The sequence below is a fragment of the Triturus cristatus genome, chromosome 8 (assembly GCF_964204655.1).
Source record: "Triturus cristatus chromosome 8, aTriCri1.1, whole genome shotgun sequence".
Lineage (NCBI taxonomy): Eukaryota > Metazoa > Chordata > Amphibia > Caudata > Salamandridae > Triturus > Triturus cristatus.
Genome location: NC_140591.1, coordinates 1,487,484,910 through 1,487,505,131, shown reverse-complemented (window position 1 = coordinate 1,487,505,131; position 20,222 = coordinate 1,487,484,910). Strand labels below are relative to the sequence as shown.

Below are 20,222 nucleotides of genomic sequence, written 5' to 3'. Positions count from 1 at the left end.
TCGGGTGCAGGGGACTCCCTGGAGGACCTTGCAAAGGTGTGTAGTGCCATCCTGGCCTCCGCCTTTGGCACTGACCCACCCCCTGTGGTGGAGTCCTCCATCCCTGCACCCACAACGCCGCCCCTTTGCCCTGATGTCCCTGCGGTGCCTGTTGCTTTCCCCCCCCCCCCTGATGCCCTCACCAGTGTGGAAGACGATGCCATTTGACTGTGCAGGCAAGGTAGGGGACACGCATCCCACTGTGTCCCCCATCCAGCTGAGAATCATTGACTGCCCTATGGGCTTTGTGAAGATTGAACTGCCTGCGATCCACGGACATTGTGCTCATGCTGAATAAAGCTTAATTTTGTTTTCATTATCACACTACTGCTATGCTGGTATTGGTGTTGGTGGGGCTGCTACATGGTTTTGGGTGGTGTGTAAGGGTTTGGGTGTGTGGGATATGTAGTAGTGTACTGCTCATTGGTGGAACCCTGGGATCTGTGTGCCATCACAAGGTGTTGGCTAACTTTCTTTGTTCATGTAAGCAGTTACTGCATGGTTCACTTGTCCCAGGGTGTATTCCTTCCTCTGTGTACCCAGCTTTCTTCCCTGCAGGGTGTTCCCAATGTTTAGCGCAGAGCTGTGTCTACATGAGCTGTGTGTGTGACGGAGCCCTTCTACTTTGGCCATGCATGCAGGGCCATGTCTCCACCTGCAACAATCGTGGCATCCTTGGTGATCACTGTACTTGTGTGTGGAGTCTGTTGACATGAGTTCATGGGGACATGTTCCCTTGTAGCCAGTATGCATGTGGATAATTCTGGCCTCACACACATGTGTTACACCCCTCCTGTCTCAGGGCACTGCTGTTAGTGATAGGCACCCACCCCTCCTGTCTCAGGGCACTGCTGGGAGGACTCTGCACACACCCCTCCTGTCTCAGGGCACTGCTGGGAGTGATAGGCACCCACCCCTCCTGTCTCAGGGCACTGCTGGGAGGACTCCACACCCACCCCTCCTGTCTCAGGGCACTGCTGGGAGGACTCCACACCCACCCCTCCTGTCTCAGGGCACTGCTGGGAGGACTCTGCACACACCCCTCCTGTCTCAGGGCACTGCTGGGAGTGATAGGCACCCACCCCTCCTGTCTCAGGGCACTGCTGGGAGGACTCTGCACACACCCCTCCTGTCTCAGGGCACAGCTGGGAGGACTCCACACCCACCCCTCCTGTCTCAGGGCACTGCTGGGAGGACTCTGCACACACCCCTCCTGTCTCAGGGCACTGCTGGGAGTGATAGGCACCCACCCCTCCTGTCTCAGGGCACTGCTGGGAGGACTCTGCACACACCCCTCCTGTCTCAGGGCACTGCTGGGAGGACTCCACACCCACCCCTCCTGTCTCAGGGCACTGCTGGGAGGACTCCACACCCACCCCTCCTGTCTCAGGGCACTGCTGGGAGGACTCCACACCCACCCCTCCTGTCTCAGGGCACTGCTGGGAGGACTCCACACCCACCCCTCCTGTCTCAGGGCACTGCTGGGAGTGATAGGCACCCACCCCTCCTGTCTCAGGGCACTGCTGGGTGGACTCTGCACACACACCTCCGATTTCAGGATATGTACGCTTGGAACATACACGGTGGGGGTACGCTCAATGCATTCGAGGTGAGGGTACGAGTCTACTTACACTGGTGTGGAGGGGGTACGCTCCATGCATACGCGGGTGAGGGTACGGGTCGAACTTACACTGTTGGGCCGGGGGGTACGCTCCTTGCATACGCGGGTGGCGGTACGGGTCGTACTTACACTGTTGGGGTGGGGGTACGCTCCGTACGTCCGCGGGTGGGGGTACGGGTCGTACTTACACTGTTGGGCTGGGGGGTACGCTCCTTGCATACGCGGGTGGGGGTACAGGTCGTACTTACACTGTTGGGGTGGGGGTACGGTCCGTGAGTCCGCGGGTGGGGGTAGGAGTCGTACTTACACTGGTGGGGGTGGGGGTACGCTCCGTACGTCCGCGGGTGGGGGTACGGGTCGTACTTACACTGTTGGGCCTGGGGGTACGCTCCATGCATACGCGGGTGGGGGTACAGGTCGTACTTACACTGTTGGCATGGGGGGTACGCTCCATGCATACGCGGGTGGGGGTACGGGTCGTACTTACACTGTTGGGGTGGGGGGTACGCTCCATGCATACGCGGGTGGGGGTACGGGTCGTACTTACACTGTTGGGCTGGGGGGTACGCTCCTTGCATACGCGGGTGAGGGTTCGAGTCGTACTTACACTGTTGGCATGGGGGGTACGCTCCATGCATACGCGGGTGGGGGTACGGGTCGTACTTACACTGTTGGGCTGGGGGGTACGCTCCATGCATACGCGGGTGGGGGTACGGGTCGTACTTTCACTGTTGGGGTGGGGGGTACGCTCCTTGCATACGGGGTGGGGGTAGGGTCCGTACATATCCGTCCCCACGCTATGTGATGTTTGTGCGGCCCGTACCCAGGCCTTTGCCACGTGGGTGCGATCCGTCCCGCCATTGTTGGGGTGACGTGTGTGGGCGTGGTCCGACTCGTACCCACGCTCTTCAGGCGTGGGTACGGGACGTACCTGTCTGGTTGTGTTGCCGGTTCGCGTGGTGACGGACTTCCGTTGTGGCGGTCGCTGGCTTATCAGGACACGCCCCCACCCCCTCGTGGTGACCAGGGCATGGGAGTCAGGTATGTCCAGGCCATGTGTGGTGTGTGACTTATGTGGTTGTTTTGTGGCCTGCCCTGGTCCTGCCACCCCCACCCCACCCCACTTTCCCCCCTCCCTTAGTTATTCTGACCTTCTGCGGCGTCTGCGTCGTAACCTGTAGAGGAGGTGGACTGCTATGAGGGCAGGGATGACTCGTAGGTTCGGGTCCATGTCTGTCCGTCGCGTACTGGTACTCCTTGCTCGCGTTGTCCTGTCGCGTACGGGTCCTCCTTGATCGCGTCGTCCTGTCGCGTACGGGTCCTCCTTGGTGGCGTCGTCCTGTGTGTCCGTCACGTACTGGTCCTCCTTGTTCGCGTCGTCGTCTGTCCGTCGCGTACTGGTGGTCCTTGTTCGCGTCGTCCTGATTTCCCGGCAGTTTTTGGCTGCCGCAAAATATTCACCGTGCGGGGTGACGTCGGTGCGAATCGTGATTCCTGGGTCGTGAATGGCTGGCTGCGAGCGTCCCGACGTCAGGTCGGCGCTTTCCCGGATCGCATTGGTAGGTGTTTTTTTGTTCGGTCGGGCTTTTTTACGATTCGTACGGTAATGGTGTACCCGTGCGAATCGTAATTCCTTGTTTGTAAAAATTGACGACCGGGTACGCGTCGGGCGGAGATTGTGCTCCGTCCGACGGTTCGTACCCGGTTTTTGCCGGATCGTGATCGGCACCTTAGTTTCAAGGACCAGGTGAACACCGTGGCATCTACTACTTCATTCATTCTCAGATCGTGTAAAAAAATAATGCCTCTGCTTCCTAAAGACGCACAACAAGTGGTGGTCATTGCATTAGTAATGTCCAGATTAGATTATTGTAATAGTCTATACCTCAAGCTACAAGAAGGATCAATGAATAAACTGCAAATGCTGCAAAACGCAGCAGCTAGACTCCTTAAGGGAACTCCGAAATATGCATCAGTCACAGCAGAGAACTTCACTGGCTGCCAGTTAGGAAGCGCACCCAGTTCAAGGCTCTATGTCTGGTCTTCAAAGCTCTTCAGGGAACGGGGCCAGACTTTTTAAAACAACACTTCCGCTGGTACTTACCAAAAAGAGCACTCCGGCCATCTGATGCTAAATTGGTGATGATGCCGCTGATGAGATGCTCCCTGGACTGGAACTAAGCATCCTAGGACCAGTTTTGGGTTTTCACCCCTCATCAGCCAGGAAAGCTTGACTGCAGAGGCATGGAAAGCACAGGACCCACATCTGGGCATACCTGTCTGGGCATACCCATCCCACTCAGGAGACCAAAGCAGAAACAACAATTGATAGACAGAATGCAGAACAGTGTCTTACATTCACCTCAGTACAGAGATCTGGGCCTAAATCCATTGGGACTCATTTATGAAAAGTGACACATCGCTGTGTGAAAACAGCGATGTGTCACTTTTAATTGCGCCCTCCTTGAACATGCAGGATGCGTCATATTTACAATATGACGCATCAGGTCGCAAGGAGCTACAGATACGTCAGTATTTCTGATGTATCTGTAGGGGCAAAAATGACGCATTGCTGGAGTGTGTCAAAAAAGTGACGCAACTTCAGCAATGGGTCATTAAACATGGGCAAGTCCCATTTCAATGTGGCTGCGTCAGTCTTACGCCTGCTGTGAGGCAGGCGTCAGATATTGACGCATTTGCGTCCTAGAAGTGGCGCAGTGAAATCGCATAGATTTCACTGCGTCTCTTCTACGACCCTTTCTTGCGTCAGAATGCCCACCCTGCATACATTATACATGGCACAGGTTTAATGTGGCGCAGGGGTTTACAAAGTGATGCATCTACCTAGATGCGTCACTGTGTAAATATGACGCAAAATGGCGCATTTGTTATGTCGCTGGTGCGTCACAAAAAGTGACGTACCTGCGGTGTAAAAGTGACGCAAGGGCTCATAAATAACCCCCATTGTTTTTTTGCTCCCCATGCCATTCCAGTTTGAACCCAGCCATATGCAAATCAGTCTTGACCCTGTGCCCAATGGGAACAGTCCAGCCCGAACTGCCAGATCCGGTTCTCTCTGGACTGGAACCTAGCATCCTAGGACCCGTTTCAGGGTTTCCGCCTTAATCAGCCAGGACAGCTTGACTCCAGTGAGATGAAGAGCACGGGACCCACGTCTGGACATACCCGTCCCAATCAGGGTGAAAAATGCACAAAGATAAATTGATGGACAAACTGCAGAACAATGTCATACATTCACCCCATTACAGAGATCTGGGCCTAAATCCATCATTTGTTTGCTCCCAATGCTATTCCAGTTTGAACCCAGCCATATGCAAATTAGTCTTGACCCTGCGACCAATCGTACAGTCCAGCCTGAACTGCCAGGCCAGGTCCTCCCTAGACTGGAACTAAGCATCCTAGGACCAGTTTGGGGGTTTCACCCCTCATCCGCATGGATAGCTTGATTCCAATGCATGGAGAGCACGGGACCCACGTCTGGCCATATCCGTCCCACTCAGGCTAACAAATGCATAAAAGAATAATTGATGGACAGAATGCAGAACAATGTCATACATTCACCTCAGTACAGGGATCTGGGCCTAAATCCATAATTTTTTGCTCCCAATGCCATTCCAGTTTGAACCCAGCCATATGCAAATCAGTCTTGACCATGCAACCAATGGGACAGTCCAGTCTGAGCTGCCATGCAAGGTCCTCCCTGGACTGGAACTAAGCATCCTAAGACCAGTTTTGGGGTTTCACCCCATATCAGCCTGGATAGCTTGATTCCAATGGCATTGAGAGCACAGGACCCACGTCTGGGCACATCCGTCCCACTCAGGGTGACAAATGCAAAAAAGAACAATTGATGGACAGAATGCAGAACAATGTCATACATTCACCCCAGTACAGAGATCTGGGCCTAAATCCAGCATTTCTTTGCTCCCGGTGCCATTCCAGTTCGACCCAGCCATATGCAATTCAGTCTTGACCCTTCGACCAATGGGACAGTCCAGCCCGAACTGCCAGGCCAGGTCTTCCCTGGACAGGAACCAAGCATCCTAGGACCAGTTTTGGGGTTTCACCCCATATCAGCCAGGATCGCGTGACTCCAGTGGCATGTAGAGCACGGGACCCACATCTGAGCATAACCGTCCCACTCAGGGGGACTAATACAAAAAGAAAATTTGTGGAAAGAATGCAGAACAATGACATACATTCACTCTAGTACAGAGATCTGGGCCTAAATCATCCATTGTTTTATGCTCCCCATGCCATTCCAGTCTGAACCCAACCATATGCAAATCAGTCTTGACCCTGCACCCATTGGGAACCATCCGGCCCAAACTGCCAGGCCAGGTCCTCCCTTGACTGGGACCAAGAATCCTTGGACCGGTTAAGGGATCTCACCCTCATCAGCCAGGATAGCTTGACTCCAGTGGCATGGATAGCACGGGACCTACGTCTGGGCATACCCGTCCCACTCAGTATGACCAATGATGGCAGCATACCGTGCTTGGTAGTGGGCTATGTATGACCAGGCCTTTTTACCTGTGTCACAGTAGCGGAAGCCAACTATCCCACTTATGTATATTTCCACTGCTAACCATGAAATAAAAACCTAGCTCAGAGATAATGAGTGCATGAGGAATGCATGCTCTATGCTGGAAATATGTTATATGCAGCATGAATCTATGAGTGAGCCAGAGTCACAGAGGCCTGTGATTCTTTTTTGGAATCCCATGAACTGTTTATGTGCACACAATGGAGATGAGGTTGCTATCCCAAAAAATGTACACATTTCTTACATTCCTAAGCATATAGCAAGGGAAATCAGACACTGAAGTGGGGAACAATGAGACAGACTTCCCTTTTGAAATTTTATGAGTTTTTTTAAAATTGAAGGCTGTTGATTAGTCCTCTGGAAATTGCCATTTTGTGGATAGGATAGGTGTTGTGTGGATCTGCAGTTCCTGTTGTGAGGATGTGAATGGTCTTTTTGAAGAGGGGCAGCCTTTTGCCTCTCTTCATAATTACTGTCATATGTGGCTGTGAATGCTAACACCTCTTTGTGCCTCTGTTGTGGATGCTTCAGCCTGGAGACTACTGTGCTAGGAAGAACATCCCTGAAGACAGTCTGAACATGGGGCGGGAGCTGGCATGGTATACATGTTTTAGTTCACCAGGCCCTGGAATTCCTACTCATCCGCCGGCATCCCTCATCAAGATACTTCAGAATGGTAGACCATAAAATTCAGTGATGCCGGGTATGCTTTCCTAGACATCGCTTGGAATAATACTGGATTCTGAGAAGAGTGGAAAAGTGGGCAATGAGCCACTGTGCCAATCCTTGATTCTCCACTCAAGGGGCTGCACTGGGGTCAATTTCTCCTGAAGGTAGGGGCGCTCTTAGAAAATGAAAAACTATGCTGCTCGACTGGTGGGTCAGAAGATTATGAACCTCCATTGATTGTAGAGGCCTTCGGTCCTGGGGTGGCCACATTCAGCCTTACTGCCTACGTAGTACTGATCTAAGCCATTAGAGCACCCATGGAATTTGCAGACTGTGTGGGTCTATTGTCCAGGCGCGTAGCTAGGGGGGGGGGCGGTGGGGGCGGACCGCCCCAGGCGGCACTATATTTAGGGCGGCGGCCTTTATAATTTATTTAGGGACACAGTGTCACTAAATAAATTATAAAGTCCGCTGCGGCCGGGCAGCCCAGTTTGAGTGCAGCAAGCAGCGCGCTGCGCACTGCGCGCACTGACCTTGGTTGTAGTGCTGAGTGCGCCAGTGCGTCAGCGCCTGCCGCTGCAATTGCCACCATAATGTTTTAGACCCTTAATCTGCCCGCGCGGCGCCGCCCGCGTATACTGGTCGCAATGACGTCGCATCCTAGCCTGCTGCCTGCTCCAGGGCCGTCAATCTTGGAAAGCGCGCGCCAGCGCTACCAATGTTGGCCCTGGGCTACATTTTTGCCCGGCCCTCGCGATGAGAACGTAGCGGTGACGCGTCACGCGCTTCACCACTACGCACTCTTGTGAGGACCTTGTGGCCTGGGGCAGTCTGCTTTGCTGCGTCCGTGGATAATTCGTTTTGGTGCAGTAGAAGGTAAGAGAATGTGTTTCTTTTCTTTTTAAACATATGCGCGCAGGCCCAGCAGGACACGTATTTTGTGTGCGCTTCATTTAAATAGTTTTTATCATGTGGAGTTTAAAGGGTTTACACGCAGTCTAATGACACACTTCACGCAATAGCCGTGACACTTACCTGGTGAGCAGCGCTGCAGGCGGGGGCGCTGCTCTGCCTGCCCTCTGATGCCTGCTGTCCTGCCCTCTGCTGCCTGTCCATTCTGCCCTCTGCTGCCTGCTGTCCTGCCCTCTGCTGCCTGCTGTCCTGCCCAGCTTCTGGCTCCCAGACATGCACAGGTGCCGTGAGCACAGCACCAGGTAATCTGTGCTTGATGGGGGGAGAGTGGAGGGTGACCCAAATGACACGCACAGGGCTGGGCCGCCCCTCCCTTCACACCAAAGGCTCTGGAAGTGAAAGGCAGCCTCGACAGGTGCCCACACCTCCTGGTAACGCCGTGCCCTCACCCTCTGCCCAAAGTACACTTCTAGCACGTGACAGTCCTTTAGGCACGGTAGTGATAGAAGTGCTCGTTTCCACATGCAGATGTGCTCTCAAATTCACGTATGGAAATGCACACACGAGTCGACAGTCGCTGCCACAGATACATCCGGGTCTATTGATTATCCCACTCCAGATTTCCGTCTACTGAGGAGCACAAGGCTCAGCTCTGAGCGCGGACTCGCTGACTCTGCTCCTACACCGGCCACGCCACAAACACTACTTCAGTGTCTTGTGAGTAGGGTGCAGGCCCGGTTCTAGCGGGTGGGCCAGGCCCACCAAGGCAACAAAAAAATCCTTTCTTTGACAACGGTAACCTTTGCCTACTGTTCTGCTGCATGGATATTTCTTTTTCTATGCAGCACAGGACAAAAGAAGTTTGTTTATTCCTATTCACCTTTCCTGACCCCTGCAGCAGTTTATCACATCAGGCTGTGACCCAAAGTTTGACTAATGGAGTAGTAGGAAAGAGAATGTGTTACTATTTGTTTTTCTTTTAAAAATCTGCACAGGGAAAGCAGGACACATACTTGGTGTGCGCTTCATTTAAACAGTTTTTATCATTATCATGGCCGATGCAGGACAACAATAAGACAATACAAGATGCCCCAATAACGCTGGTGATTAATGATCCGCTGGAGAGCAATCATTTGTCTGTTAGTAGTTTTTAAATGCAGATGAACTGTATTTTATGTGGAAGCTCAGTGGGTTGCTGCCTTTGTCACAGAGATCCTTGTGTTACTTGCAGTTCAGAAGTTACAATCCTAACATAGGACAGCGACCAATGAACTGTCACCAAAGAGCTGCATACAAACATGAATGGGATAGATTTGTTTTGTGATATAGTTAGACCTTCCTCAGTCTTTCATCATTCTAATGTTGCTAAAATGAGTATGTTTGGGCAGAGATACATTTTTATCAGTAAAGCTGACCCCCATGGAATACTCTTTAAATCCTAAGGTTGTTTTTCCCCAGACCAAACCCTCTCAAAATATACTGCCCACCAGTATGGAGGACATGTGATTCATACACCTTGTAATCCTCATTGGCTTATGTGACATTCCCTGTAGACTGATTTACAAACTTGTATGATTCATTGTCTCTGTATAATATGTTCGTGGTGTAAAGTGCTGACACACTACACTGATATGAGTAGCGCTAAACAACAAATGCATATGAGTGAGGGGCTACGGAGCGATGAGGGGTACTGGTGGAGGGTTGCAGTGAGGGAATCTGAGGAGGAGGTAGTGGGAGGGGCTGTGGAGCGATGAGGGGCACTGGTGGAGGGTGGCAGTGAGGGAATCTGAGGAGGAGGTAGTTGGAGGGGCTGTGGAGCGATGAGGTGCACTGGTGGAGGGTGACTGCAGGGCTTGAGTCGGGGTACCAGGCGGGTGGATGGCGTCCCCTCACTTATTTTAACGGGAGCTCGATTACTGGAGCAAATGGAGCCACACATTTACTCTTTGGCCTCTCTGGGGCGAGATCGGAGCTCATTCAGAACGCTGCTCACGCTCTGGCTTCTCTGATGCAATGGCATCTAAGGGGTGAGCGAGGGGAGGCAATGAGTCTGATGGTGCAAGCCACCTTTCGTGACATCACTTGCTGTTGTGACGTCAGCGTCCCCCCATTTTTTTAGGACTTGTGCCCTGGGTGACAGTGAGGGAATCCGAGGAAGAGGTCATGGTGTGGAGGGGGAGCTAGGGTGAGATGAGGAGCACTAGTGGAGGGTGGTAGTGAAGGAGTCTGAGGAGGAGGTAATGAGGGGGAGAGGCTACAGAGAGATAAGGGGCACTGGTGGATGGTGGCAGTGAGGGAGTCCAAGGAGGAGGTCATGAGGGGGAGGGGCTATGGGGAGATGAGGGGCACTTGTGGCGTGAGGTAGTGAGGGAATCTGAGGAGGAGGTCAATGGGGGGGGCATGGAGGGATGAGGGGCCCTGTTGGAAGGTGGTAGTAAAGGTATTTACGGAGAAAGAGGTTATTGGTGTGGCGCCAAAAAAGACTTTTGCATCAGCGCTAAAGCCGGCCCTGTCATGGCCTTTCTGTTTTTGTTTATTTAATTAGCAATCGGGTCATATGGGCTACTGTGGAACATACTTTAAAGTGCGTGCTAATTATATTTACTGCTATATTCAATGTTTTAAGTTTGAAGGTGATTTTACTAATGTTTTTACCGGAAAAAAGCAAAGTGGAGCCCGATGGTGCCTGATATGGGGCTGGGGCCCAAGGTCAGCAGTGAGATAAGGTGCACTGGAGAGAGGAGTAGTGGATAATCAAGCCTGTAAGTGGGTGTGTTGCAGAGTCCGGGGTCAGATGGAGGTAGTAATGAAGAGGGATTCTCCCTGAAGGCTCGCACAGAGGGAGCCTGTAAGGGAGTGCGTTGCAGAGTCCGGAGTCAGGTAGAGGTAGTAATGAAGAGGGATTCTCCCTGAAGGCTCGCACAGAGGGAGCCTGTAAGGGAGTGCGTTGCAGAGTCCAGAGTCAGGTAGAGGTAGTAATGAAGAGGGATTCTCCCTGAAGGCTCGCACAGAGGGAGCCTGTAAGGGAGTGCGTTGCAGAGTCCGGGGTCAGGTGGAGGTAATAATGAAGAGGGATCCTCCATGAAGGCTCGAACAGATGGAGCCTGAGTAGTATTACTTGCCTGATACTCCAACCTCAGAAACCTCCTCTTCCCATCAAAGGAACATTACATGGAAAGTGATAATATTTAGAAAGAGATTTGGAAAAGAGTGAGTTTTACTGGTTCTTATAAGACTAAGAAGAGATAAAGGAGGGCCCTGAAGCAGGCCTGCCCAGACATATATGCGACAAATCGAGCCCGCAGTGGCCCACCCAAATACACCCTTGGCCCACCCAAACAAAAATTCCTGGAGCCGGGCCCGATGTGTGGCAAGAATATTTGTGCATGTTTGTTGTGTGGCATTGCTCTGTGGTGGTGACTGTTTTTAAGCTGCCTCATCCGTGTCATGTATGTGCATGTAAGTTGCATGATCAAGGTAACTATTAGCGGCGATACTACGGCGATACTACGTGTCTTTCGGACCTCTTTGAAGTGCATGCCCTCCCGGGGGGGGGGCAATCTGAGGGATAGCCCCGGGCGCCACATGGTCTAGCTACGCCACTGCTATTGTCTACTGTGCCTTGTCCTTGCCCAGAACATTTGTTGGGCCACTTGACAGCATGTTGAGACCTGTTGCCCAATCCCCCCCATTCTTCTGACTCATAGGCAATCCCCCTAAAAAAAGCCTTCATAAAACAGAGGGGCAATTTGATGGAATACCTTTAACTAAATTTTAATGTCACAATATTTGGCCCTACCTTCTTTACCCTTTCCCACTCCTGTGTAGGTGATCTTGCAGCATCTACACTGCTTCATGACATAAGGAATTGTAGAAGTGATATTCCCAGTTCCATAAAGCCCACACACTGCCATTGAAACCCCAACTAGGTCTGCTGTCTACACTTCTACGCTCAATTGTGACACACCAAACAGCTTGAGCTCTTTCCCTGGCTAGCTCCTCATCCTTATACCTATAGGTGATCGTGTGGCATTACCTGTACCGTACTCCACTGGTTGCACTTATACTCCTTGAGGTTGAGCCTGCTACTTGTCCTTCCTCTCTGGGGTATGAAATGTAAAACTGGAAAACCAGCTAGCAATGAGACTCCCACAGTGACCTGTGACCCTACCTGAGCTGTTTGTTGGTGCATTTCCAGTCTTGTATACTTCTTGCTCACACTGACTCTGATGCAACGGCTACTTCTTAACATGGTGCAGGGCAAACAGGGTAGTCTGTCCCTGAAACATGCTCCATGGGTCACCAGAGCATACCTGAATTTGAATGCAGATCCTCCACAGTCCAATAATCCCCCATCAGACAAGCTGGACACTAAATTGCTTTCCATAAATAACACCCGGAGCTGCCTAGACGCAATAATCGCTGCAGTAGCTATTGATCTGAATTTAGTTAGAGAAGATCAGCAGAAGTTCGCAGAGAGTAACTGTACACTTCAAGCCCCTCACCTCCAGACAGAGGATAAGTAACAACAGCTGCGCAATCTCAGTGATCGGGTGTGGTTCTTAGAAAGGACAGCCGAAGAGTCAGAGAGCAGGCCTTGGAGGAGTAACATTAGAGTGGTGTGCTTACCTGGCACACTGAGGCCCATACCTGTCAAACTTTTCCATTACAAGGATCAAGGCGCAATAGTTCAAAGGCCAGGAAAGCGTGCATCACAGGGTTAAAGACAAGAAAATGCAACTTTTCTCCAAATACACTCTAGCCACCCAAAATCAACATACCTCATATGCTGGGGTCACACAAAGGCGTTGCATGATGGTCATTTAATATCTTATTGTTCCCACCTAACCTAACAATATCATCTGATCAAAAATCCTGCTTCATCTCAACCACAGAGGCAGCCTGGGACTGGAGTGAGAAATTTGACTGAACAGACCATTCACCTTTCCAAGGGAAATTGGAGCAGCAGAAGAAAAGCAATACGTGATGGAAAAATGGGATCTCAAGATGTTAGCCAGTTGAGTTGTGCTTCAGTTCCTATTCAAAAGCATTCTAAGAAATCTAAAGCCAGCACTGCCTGTGGTAGCAACCTTCAAGCCGAATCTTTCACTATGGGTCAGGTTTTTGTGGGAAGAACTGTAGGATAAGCAGGTTTATATGCTTAAGGTTTAGGGCCAAAAGTAACTACAATACATTTAATAAAATTGGTTGCAATTTATGCACCGACTTTTACCAAATACATTGCGAAGTGACGCATCTACTAGGTTTATTCACAAAATATCATAACACAGCAGGGCACAATTTTGACCTACCTCATCCAATATTAGTGAGTTTGGTCGCACATTTTGACCCATCACAATTCTATGCCATTACAGGGTTGATGTTTGCCTATGTGAAACAACACACCATAGTTGTACTCTGACATGTTTTTAAAAAGTTCTGTACTCTACCAAAGAATCATGTATCTTGAAAAAGTAGAAAGAGCAAGGACCCAAAATACTGTGGCAGTGCCAAATAAGCACTTTTGTCATGCTTTCTAGGGGGTTGTCAGTGAGGCACAGTGAGTCCAATAAAGCAAAGATTTGTTAATTGTAGGGTGAAGACTGGACCAACGATGTCCTGCTGACATGAAGTGGTCGGACAACCCTCTCCCTAACATTACAAAGTAGAGGCGAGGTCCTCCCTGTGTTGCGGGCAGATCCCTTGCAGCATGAAGCACATGATGAGCGGCATTCTGAGCTAACTGCTTCAATTACACTGTAGTAAGTTTGAATTCCTGCAAATGTCAGGATGAGTGTATCAGCTTACCCACATTGCCACTTACCAATTCATTGCGCCTTTTCGCCCCTAAGTGAGTTGCAATGCACGCAAACAACTGGTTAATGCAGTGCTGTAAAGTATTACCTATACTTGTACCTGCATTCTCTATTTCTTCATTTATGATCAAATTTGGTACTAGTGGTCACTTTGTTTAATGTTGCTATATAATAAAGAATATGAATTAAATAAATATTTGGTCAATTTTCTCTAATTTGCTAATGTGTTTGATTCTTTAGAACACTAATGAGTGATTTTAAAGGTTGGTAAACACTATATTTTGATAGCATATTTTTTAACATAAAACTTTAACTCTCAAAAGCGGTGACTGAATGACCAGGAGCTGACTGACGGCCAACTAATGGAACAACAGTACTGTGTTTAATGAGCCTGCCATTGACACCCAAAAATGTGGGTAGCAGAAGGACAAAAAGGATTAGCAAAGCCAATGGGTCTGGCCTTTCAGGCTGGTGCAATGGTTACAATTTATTATTTTTTATTGCAATCATATGCCACAGAAGAAATAGAAAAAGAAAACATGCATTCATTTACAATGGTTATTAGAAAAAGAATGTTAAAATTAAAAACGTTCATTAATGTGGCAGTTTTACTAGTGACATTGTATAGTTAACTAATTATATAATTATTATTACTATGTATAGTATTAATAGTAATAGAGTAGTAGTGGTAGTACTAGTAGCAGTAGTAGCAGTAGTAACAGTAGTAACAGTGAAGTACATAATAATGAATCACCACCTAACCAACCATCCAAATTCAAGGCTTCTACAAGTGACCACATCACTTAACACATTATAACGGTATTTTAAAAAATGGATGGAAAAAATATCAGAATTTTCTAAAAGAAAACACTTTGACCAAGATATGTCACTAAGAGAAAAGGAGTATTTTTCACTGTAGGCAAACAATGTCAAAGGCATTGTGAAGTCACTCAGTGAAGGGAGTCAATGGACAAAGCGCCCTAACCCATCGCCCCATGCTGTCAGCTGTAGTGGGTGGAAGCAAAATGTGAATGACAATGTTAAAGACCAATGAATGAACCCTGTTAACTAAGCCACACTCAATATTTGTATATATTTTGGCAAACAATTGCCTGGCATGACAGGTAAAGGTGTCTCAAAGGCCAGAACTAATAAATGTAGCCAAATAGTAAATGGTATTTAGAACTACTATACTGATGAGCAGTCTCATATTCATTTCTAGAATGTGTTCATGGAGTGAAGCAACACTGAAATGAGAAAAGAACCGTGTATAGCCTCATAAATCTCATAGTATGATTGCCATTCACTGGGAAACATCTCTGCTAATAGTCACAAGAATCTTCAATGTGATTTTAACTTATTGCACAAACGTATCCGCTTATATCCTGGTTATTGTTCAATACTTCACTTTCGAACAAATATTCAGAACGAAATGTCATAGCATGAACTTGTATGCAGATTTGCTGTGTGTAATATGATATTTATTACGATTTTTGACGGCAGACAGGGGCCCATAACCCACTCGCGAATTCACCTGTCATGAACCTGCCCCCAAAATTAACAATGTTAATAAATAGCATGTGTGTGTATGGGCATGTTTGACTCACACTGTGAGCACCAGATCAGTCCTCATTGCCTGGGTAAACCCTAAGATAACCAGAAAAACACTATCTTTGTGAGGATCGTGCCTTAGGAGGGCTGGTCCTGGTAGTGTGTTTTTGTACTTTTCAGTGAGTGTAGCAAAACATTGAAAGTGCAGTTATTTTTGCCTTGTTCCGCATTATAACCTTCCCTACTAGAATAGTAAATTCACACTTCATTACGGTCAATGGCCTGTCCTCGTAATATTAGGTATGCTATGTTGTGTGTGTGTGCGTGTGAGTGCGCGCGCGCATGGGTGTGTGTGTGTGTGTGTGTGTGTGTAAGAGTGTTTGCCTTTTTTGGAAAAAGAAAAGGTCTTGTTTAATTATAGGGCAAAAAATATTTTTAAACTTGTAGGGAAAGTATAAGTGTTCTTCAATTTCTTGGAGGAAACAGTTGCTTAACAACGTGTGCCAGTTTGAGAGATATCATGGCCACCTGTCCAAGAAAATACTGACACCCTGATGAAATAGTTTACTGTAAACATGAATGAGAAAAGTCTGCAGAAAGGCAGCAACAGATGTAGTTTTGAATTTCAGCTTTTGAAATCTCCCCAATAGCCCCAATCAGATAAAGAGCACAGTAATTATGCACCATGGCTGTTCATTAAAACAGGTAATTTTCGCTAGAATCTTTATTCTGTGTGGCATTCAATACTTTCAGTAATTGCTATGCTGTCCAAACGCATGTGGGTTTCTGATTTGGCACATGCAAAGCTCAGTCTCTTATTACCAAAGTTCAAAGCTGGGAAAAGATAGACACAAACGGGCATTTACATATAGTGAGGTTTAAAGTCCTTCCAATAGAACTGTTGTGCCTTCCAGCATCAATCCTATTATTTACTAAATAAGGCTTGGAGCACGTATAAGATGCATTTTTATGTGTTAAAGTGTCAATAACAACTACAATGGAATAGGGGCTCTTATGAAAAGAAGGCAACCAAAGCATGGGGTATTGGAAGCTTATACTTGTAAAAAATAAAGTAACATGCCTTTAAAGTACTGGATAAATACATTTTCTAAAGCATACCTAATGGAGGCTGATACCTAAAAAATCACTGCAGATGTCATCTTTTGACATTTGAATTCAGGTTATTGTGTAACAACACTGGGAGCTTGTCAAACCTTCACTCACCTGAAGTCCAGGCTGTTCAACTTGAGAGATGAGAAGATTTTTCTCAGCTGCCCCTAAGAATCTACCTCCAGCAAACTGAGTTTTAAAAGACAGTTTACTAGACGTACAATCCTAAGGGAAGGGGGAAGTGGGACAAAATAAAAAAGAGAGAGGAACACTCCATCTTACAGCTTCTATCTGCTGTAGCCAATCGGTCGTCTTGGAGCTGTGTCTCTATTTGTATGAAAACACAAAATAAACAATAACAGATCATTAAAATAATAACATTAAACATTAAATCTCCTTTTTCTATTGATTACTTTGGTACAGGGGTACTCACAAACTTTCTCTCGGGGGCCAAATTTACAGTGTGGTTTCTGGCCGAGGGCCGCACTGGTGGGGGCGGGGTCATCGGGGGCGGGGTCATTGGGGGTGGGGTCATTGGGGGCGGGGCTACAGGGGGGGAAAAAAATCACTGCCGTTTCAAAACATTACTAGACAATGCTGTATTTCCAAAGCAGATGTAACTACATGGAGCACATGTTTATAATGTATTTTTATTAGCAGACAATAGCAATCTTAAGTGGGATTGCATGGCAATTTGCAGTAACCGGATATTCAGCACATGGCCAGTGCAGCACAGGCTTCAGAGTCCCAAAAATAGATATGTTAAAGACAAACACTACAAACTTATTTTACATTTCATGTCACAGATTAGTTTTCTGTAATCGGGTACCAAGTTGGAACCGGCAAGCCTTAAAAGCTGCTCCAGATGTATGTCTGTAAGTTTATTTCTGAGTTTGCTCTTCAACAGTCCCATTGTGGAAAATGAACATTCGCAAGCATATGTAGACCCAAACATACAAATTACCTTCTGGGCCACTGTAAAAAGAAGAGGAAACTTGTCAGGGGGCACAATTTTCCAGAATTCTTCGGGTGCTTGCCCCAAAAAAGATGCTTCGAGGGCTGAATTGTGCTGCATGTCAATGAGCTCTATTTCTGCTTGAGCCCTTTCCATGCCAATAAGGGTAACAACATCAAGATTTCGTGCACTCACCATCCAGGGGTTTTCAACCAGCCTGAACAGAAGGGTGAGGGCTCTGAATTGAGCAAATCGTCGTTTGATCTCCCCAGAAATTTCCTCAAGACATGCACCAAGGTCTAGGTTTGACAGAATTTCTTGTGCATCTGGAAACCTCTGCATCACCGCTAAGAGTTTTGGGAAGTGGGTGAAGTCACTATCATCCAGCTGCTCTTTGAATAGCACAAGCTTACTTTCAAAAGCATAAATACCATTCATGAGGGAGCACACAAGCAGTTGTTTACCTTGCAGGGTCAAATTAAGGGCATTAAAATGTGTGAAAATATCTGAAAGAAAATGGAGCATAATAAGCCATTTAACATCCGTTAGCTCTGGGAACGATTGGCCTCTACTGTTCACAAAGAGTTCAATTTCAGGAAGCAATGCGATGATCCGCTCCAGAACCTTCCCTTTGCTTAGCCAACGCACGTCAGTGTGCATCAAGACGTCGGTATATTCTGCTTCAGATTTCTGCAGCATTGCTTTAAAAAGTCTATGGTTGAGAGCTTTGGCACGGATAAAATTAACAATTCTCACTGCACCTTTTAGGACATTATTCAGTTCATGCTTTAATTTTCCACACAATACTTCCTGGTGAATAATGCAGTGGTAGTCTATCACAGTCTGTCCTATGAGCTTCTTTTTAAGCATAGATACGAAGCCTCTCTCATGGCCTACCATGGCAGGAACCCCATCCGTTGTTATGCTGACAAGAGTATTCAGTGGTATGTCATTTGTTTTAAAGTAGTTGCACATGCTGTCCAGTATATCTTCTCCTCTTGTGTGCCCTTTCAGTGGTAAAAGGCACAGGAGTTCTTTGGGATGAAGCCATTGGTCCAGATACCTCACCCAAACTAATAACTGGGCCACATCGCCTATGTCTGTGGACTCATCCATGGCAATGCTGAAGAACGGTGACTCTCTCACTGCATTGATCACCTGCTCCTGGATGTTTTGTCCCATTGCCTCTATTCTGCGTGCACACGTGGAATCCGATAGCTGCAATGCACCGATTTCCTTTAAAATACTGGCCTTATTAGTGTAATTGTCAAATAAAATTTCGGCTGCTGAAAGGAAACATTGCTTCACAAGCTCTGCATCTGAGAATGTTTTTTTATGTTTGGCAAGCAAGTAGCATATTTTGAAAGACGCTTCTGTCACAGCCTCAGATTCCTTCATCTGGCAAAGGAAGATCTTCTGCTGGGAAAAAAGAGCTTGCTTCAATGATGCCAGTTTTGCAGATCGCAGTTTTGAGTTCAGTGGGAAGTTCGCAGTGTAACCAGAGTGCCGCGTTTTGTAGTGCCGTTCCAGGTTATACCTCTTCAGAACATTTACTTTCTCTTTGCAAAGCAAACAGGTGGCTTTTTCCTTTGGGCATTCTACAAACAAGTACTCTTCTTCCCATGCTTCCTGGAAGGTCCTGCGTTCACTCTGTATCGATCTGGGTCGTTTGCAGGGCTTGGAAACTGGGCTGTAGGCCATTGCAGAGCTCTCCAGCTAGTTTGTTACTATGCAAAAAGTAACAAGGACCACGAATCTGATTTTCCACCGGACGACCAATGGACCGACACCGCCCCACGAATGATGGGCCGACACGACCGATGGATCGACACGCCCCACGACCGATGGACAGACACCACGTCACGACCGATGGACACCACTTCTCGCAACAGATCTGTGAGCAACACCAAAGTAATGTTTTGTTTAACTTTAAACATACAAAGTAATGGGTAAACCTGTAAATGAAAAATAGGAGGCTTTCCTAAAGGCAGTGGTTTATGCAGGAAGCATAAGCACAAGTTCACCCATAGGTATCTTGGCGCTGAATAACAGATGTTTATTGCTACCCAACTCATTTTATCGACCTCAGATGGATGAAAGGCACGACCCGCCAGGATTTAAACCTGTGACCATGAGGTAGAACACAGGCCCCTGCAGTGGGCCCTGCCATATCTGACGCATAATACATGATCTGCTGTTTGATGTGACAATTTTAACAAAAGATTGTAGCTCAACTTTGCCCTCTATGCCAGCTGCTTTGCTGCATTCTTAAATATCTCCAGCTAGCTGAAAGTAAAAACAAGGATGCAAGGCAAAGCTGCAACGACTTTAATCCATAAAACATTCAACGTCTCCCACAAAGCTACCTTAAAACAGGATCAACCAAAATGCACCCATCAATCAAGGACAATTCACTTCACAAAGAAAAGGGAGATGTCCTATTAGTTAAAAAAAAACTGTGTTTACATTTTGTAATCATGACTAGTAATAGTGTTTTCAATATTGTAACACAGCAGCAGCGCACTAATATTACTGCAAGTAATGTCTGTGAGACCACTCCCATTTCTCATATGCGAGTTCCTGTTTTGATCTAACATTATTACAATGGCATCTGGGACAGGTGGGGAGAAAGAGAGATGGTGAGACTTGAGAAAAGGCGCAGGGTGAAAGAGTCCGGGAAAGTATGGAAGAGACAATTGAAGAAACAGATGAGTGACCATCACATTGCTTACTAAAATAGGATGCTGTGCTTACCTCTCGGGGTGCAAAGATCAACCTGCGGGTTGAACTGGTGTGGCACGGTGATGGAAATCAAGCTGGTCGTGAAGATGGAGGCAGATGTGGTGATGGAGCTGCTGCTGGCCTAATCCAAGTGGCGAAGAAGGGGCCTCAGGCAGAGAAGAGGCTTTGGGCGAGAAGACGCTGCGGTGGACGAGAAGAAGCATTAAAGCAGGCAATGTTTCATTCTGTTATGCTGCAGCA

The 20,222-nt window shown here is 47.8% G+C and overlaps 1 protein-coding gene across 1 annotated transcript; it reads right to left on the bottom strand.

The window, feature by feature from the left end:
* Window positions 1-15,899: 15,899 nt before the first annotated feature.
* Window positions 15,900-18,941, bottom strand: LOC146806001 (general transcription factor II-I repeat domain-containing protein 2B-like). Its single transcript, XM_085623838.1, has 2 exons — window positions 17,243-18,941; window positions 15,900-16,009 (listed from the first exon to the last, which is right to left on the bottom strand). The coding sequence occupies exons 1-2, from the start codon at window positions 18,939-18,941 to the stop codon at window positions 15,900-15,902; spliced, it is 1,809 nt and encodes a 602-aa protein (XP_085479964.1).
* Between the last annotated feature and the right edge of the window lie 1,281 nt (window positions 18,942-20,222).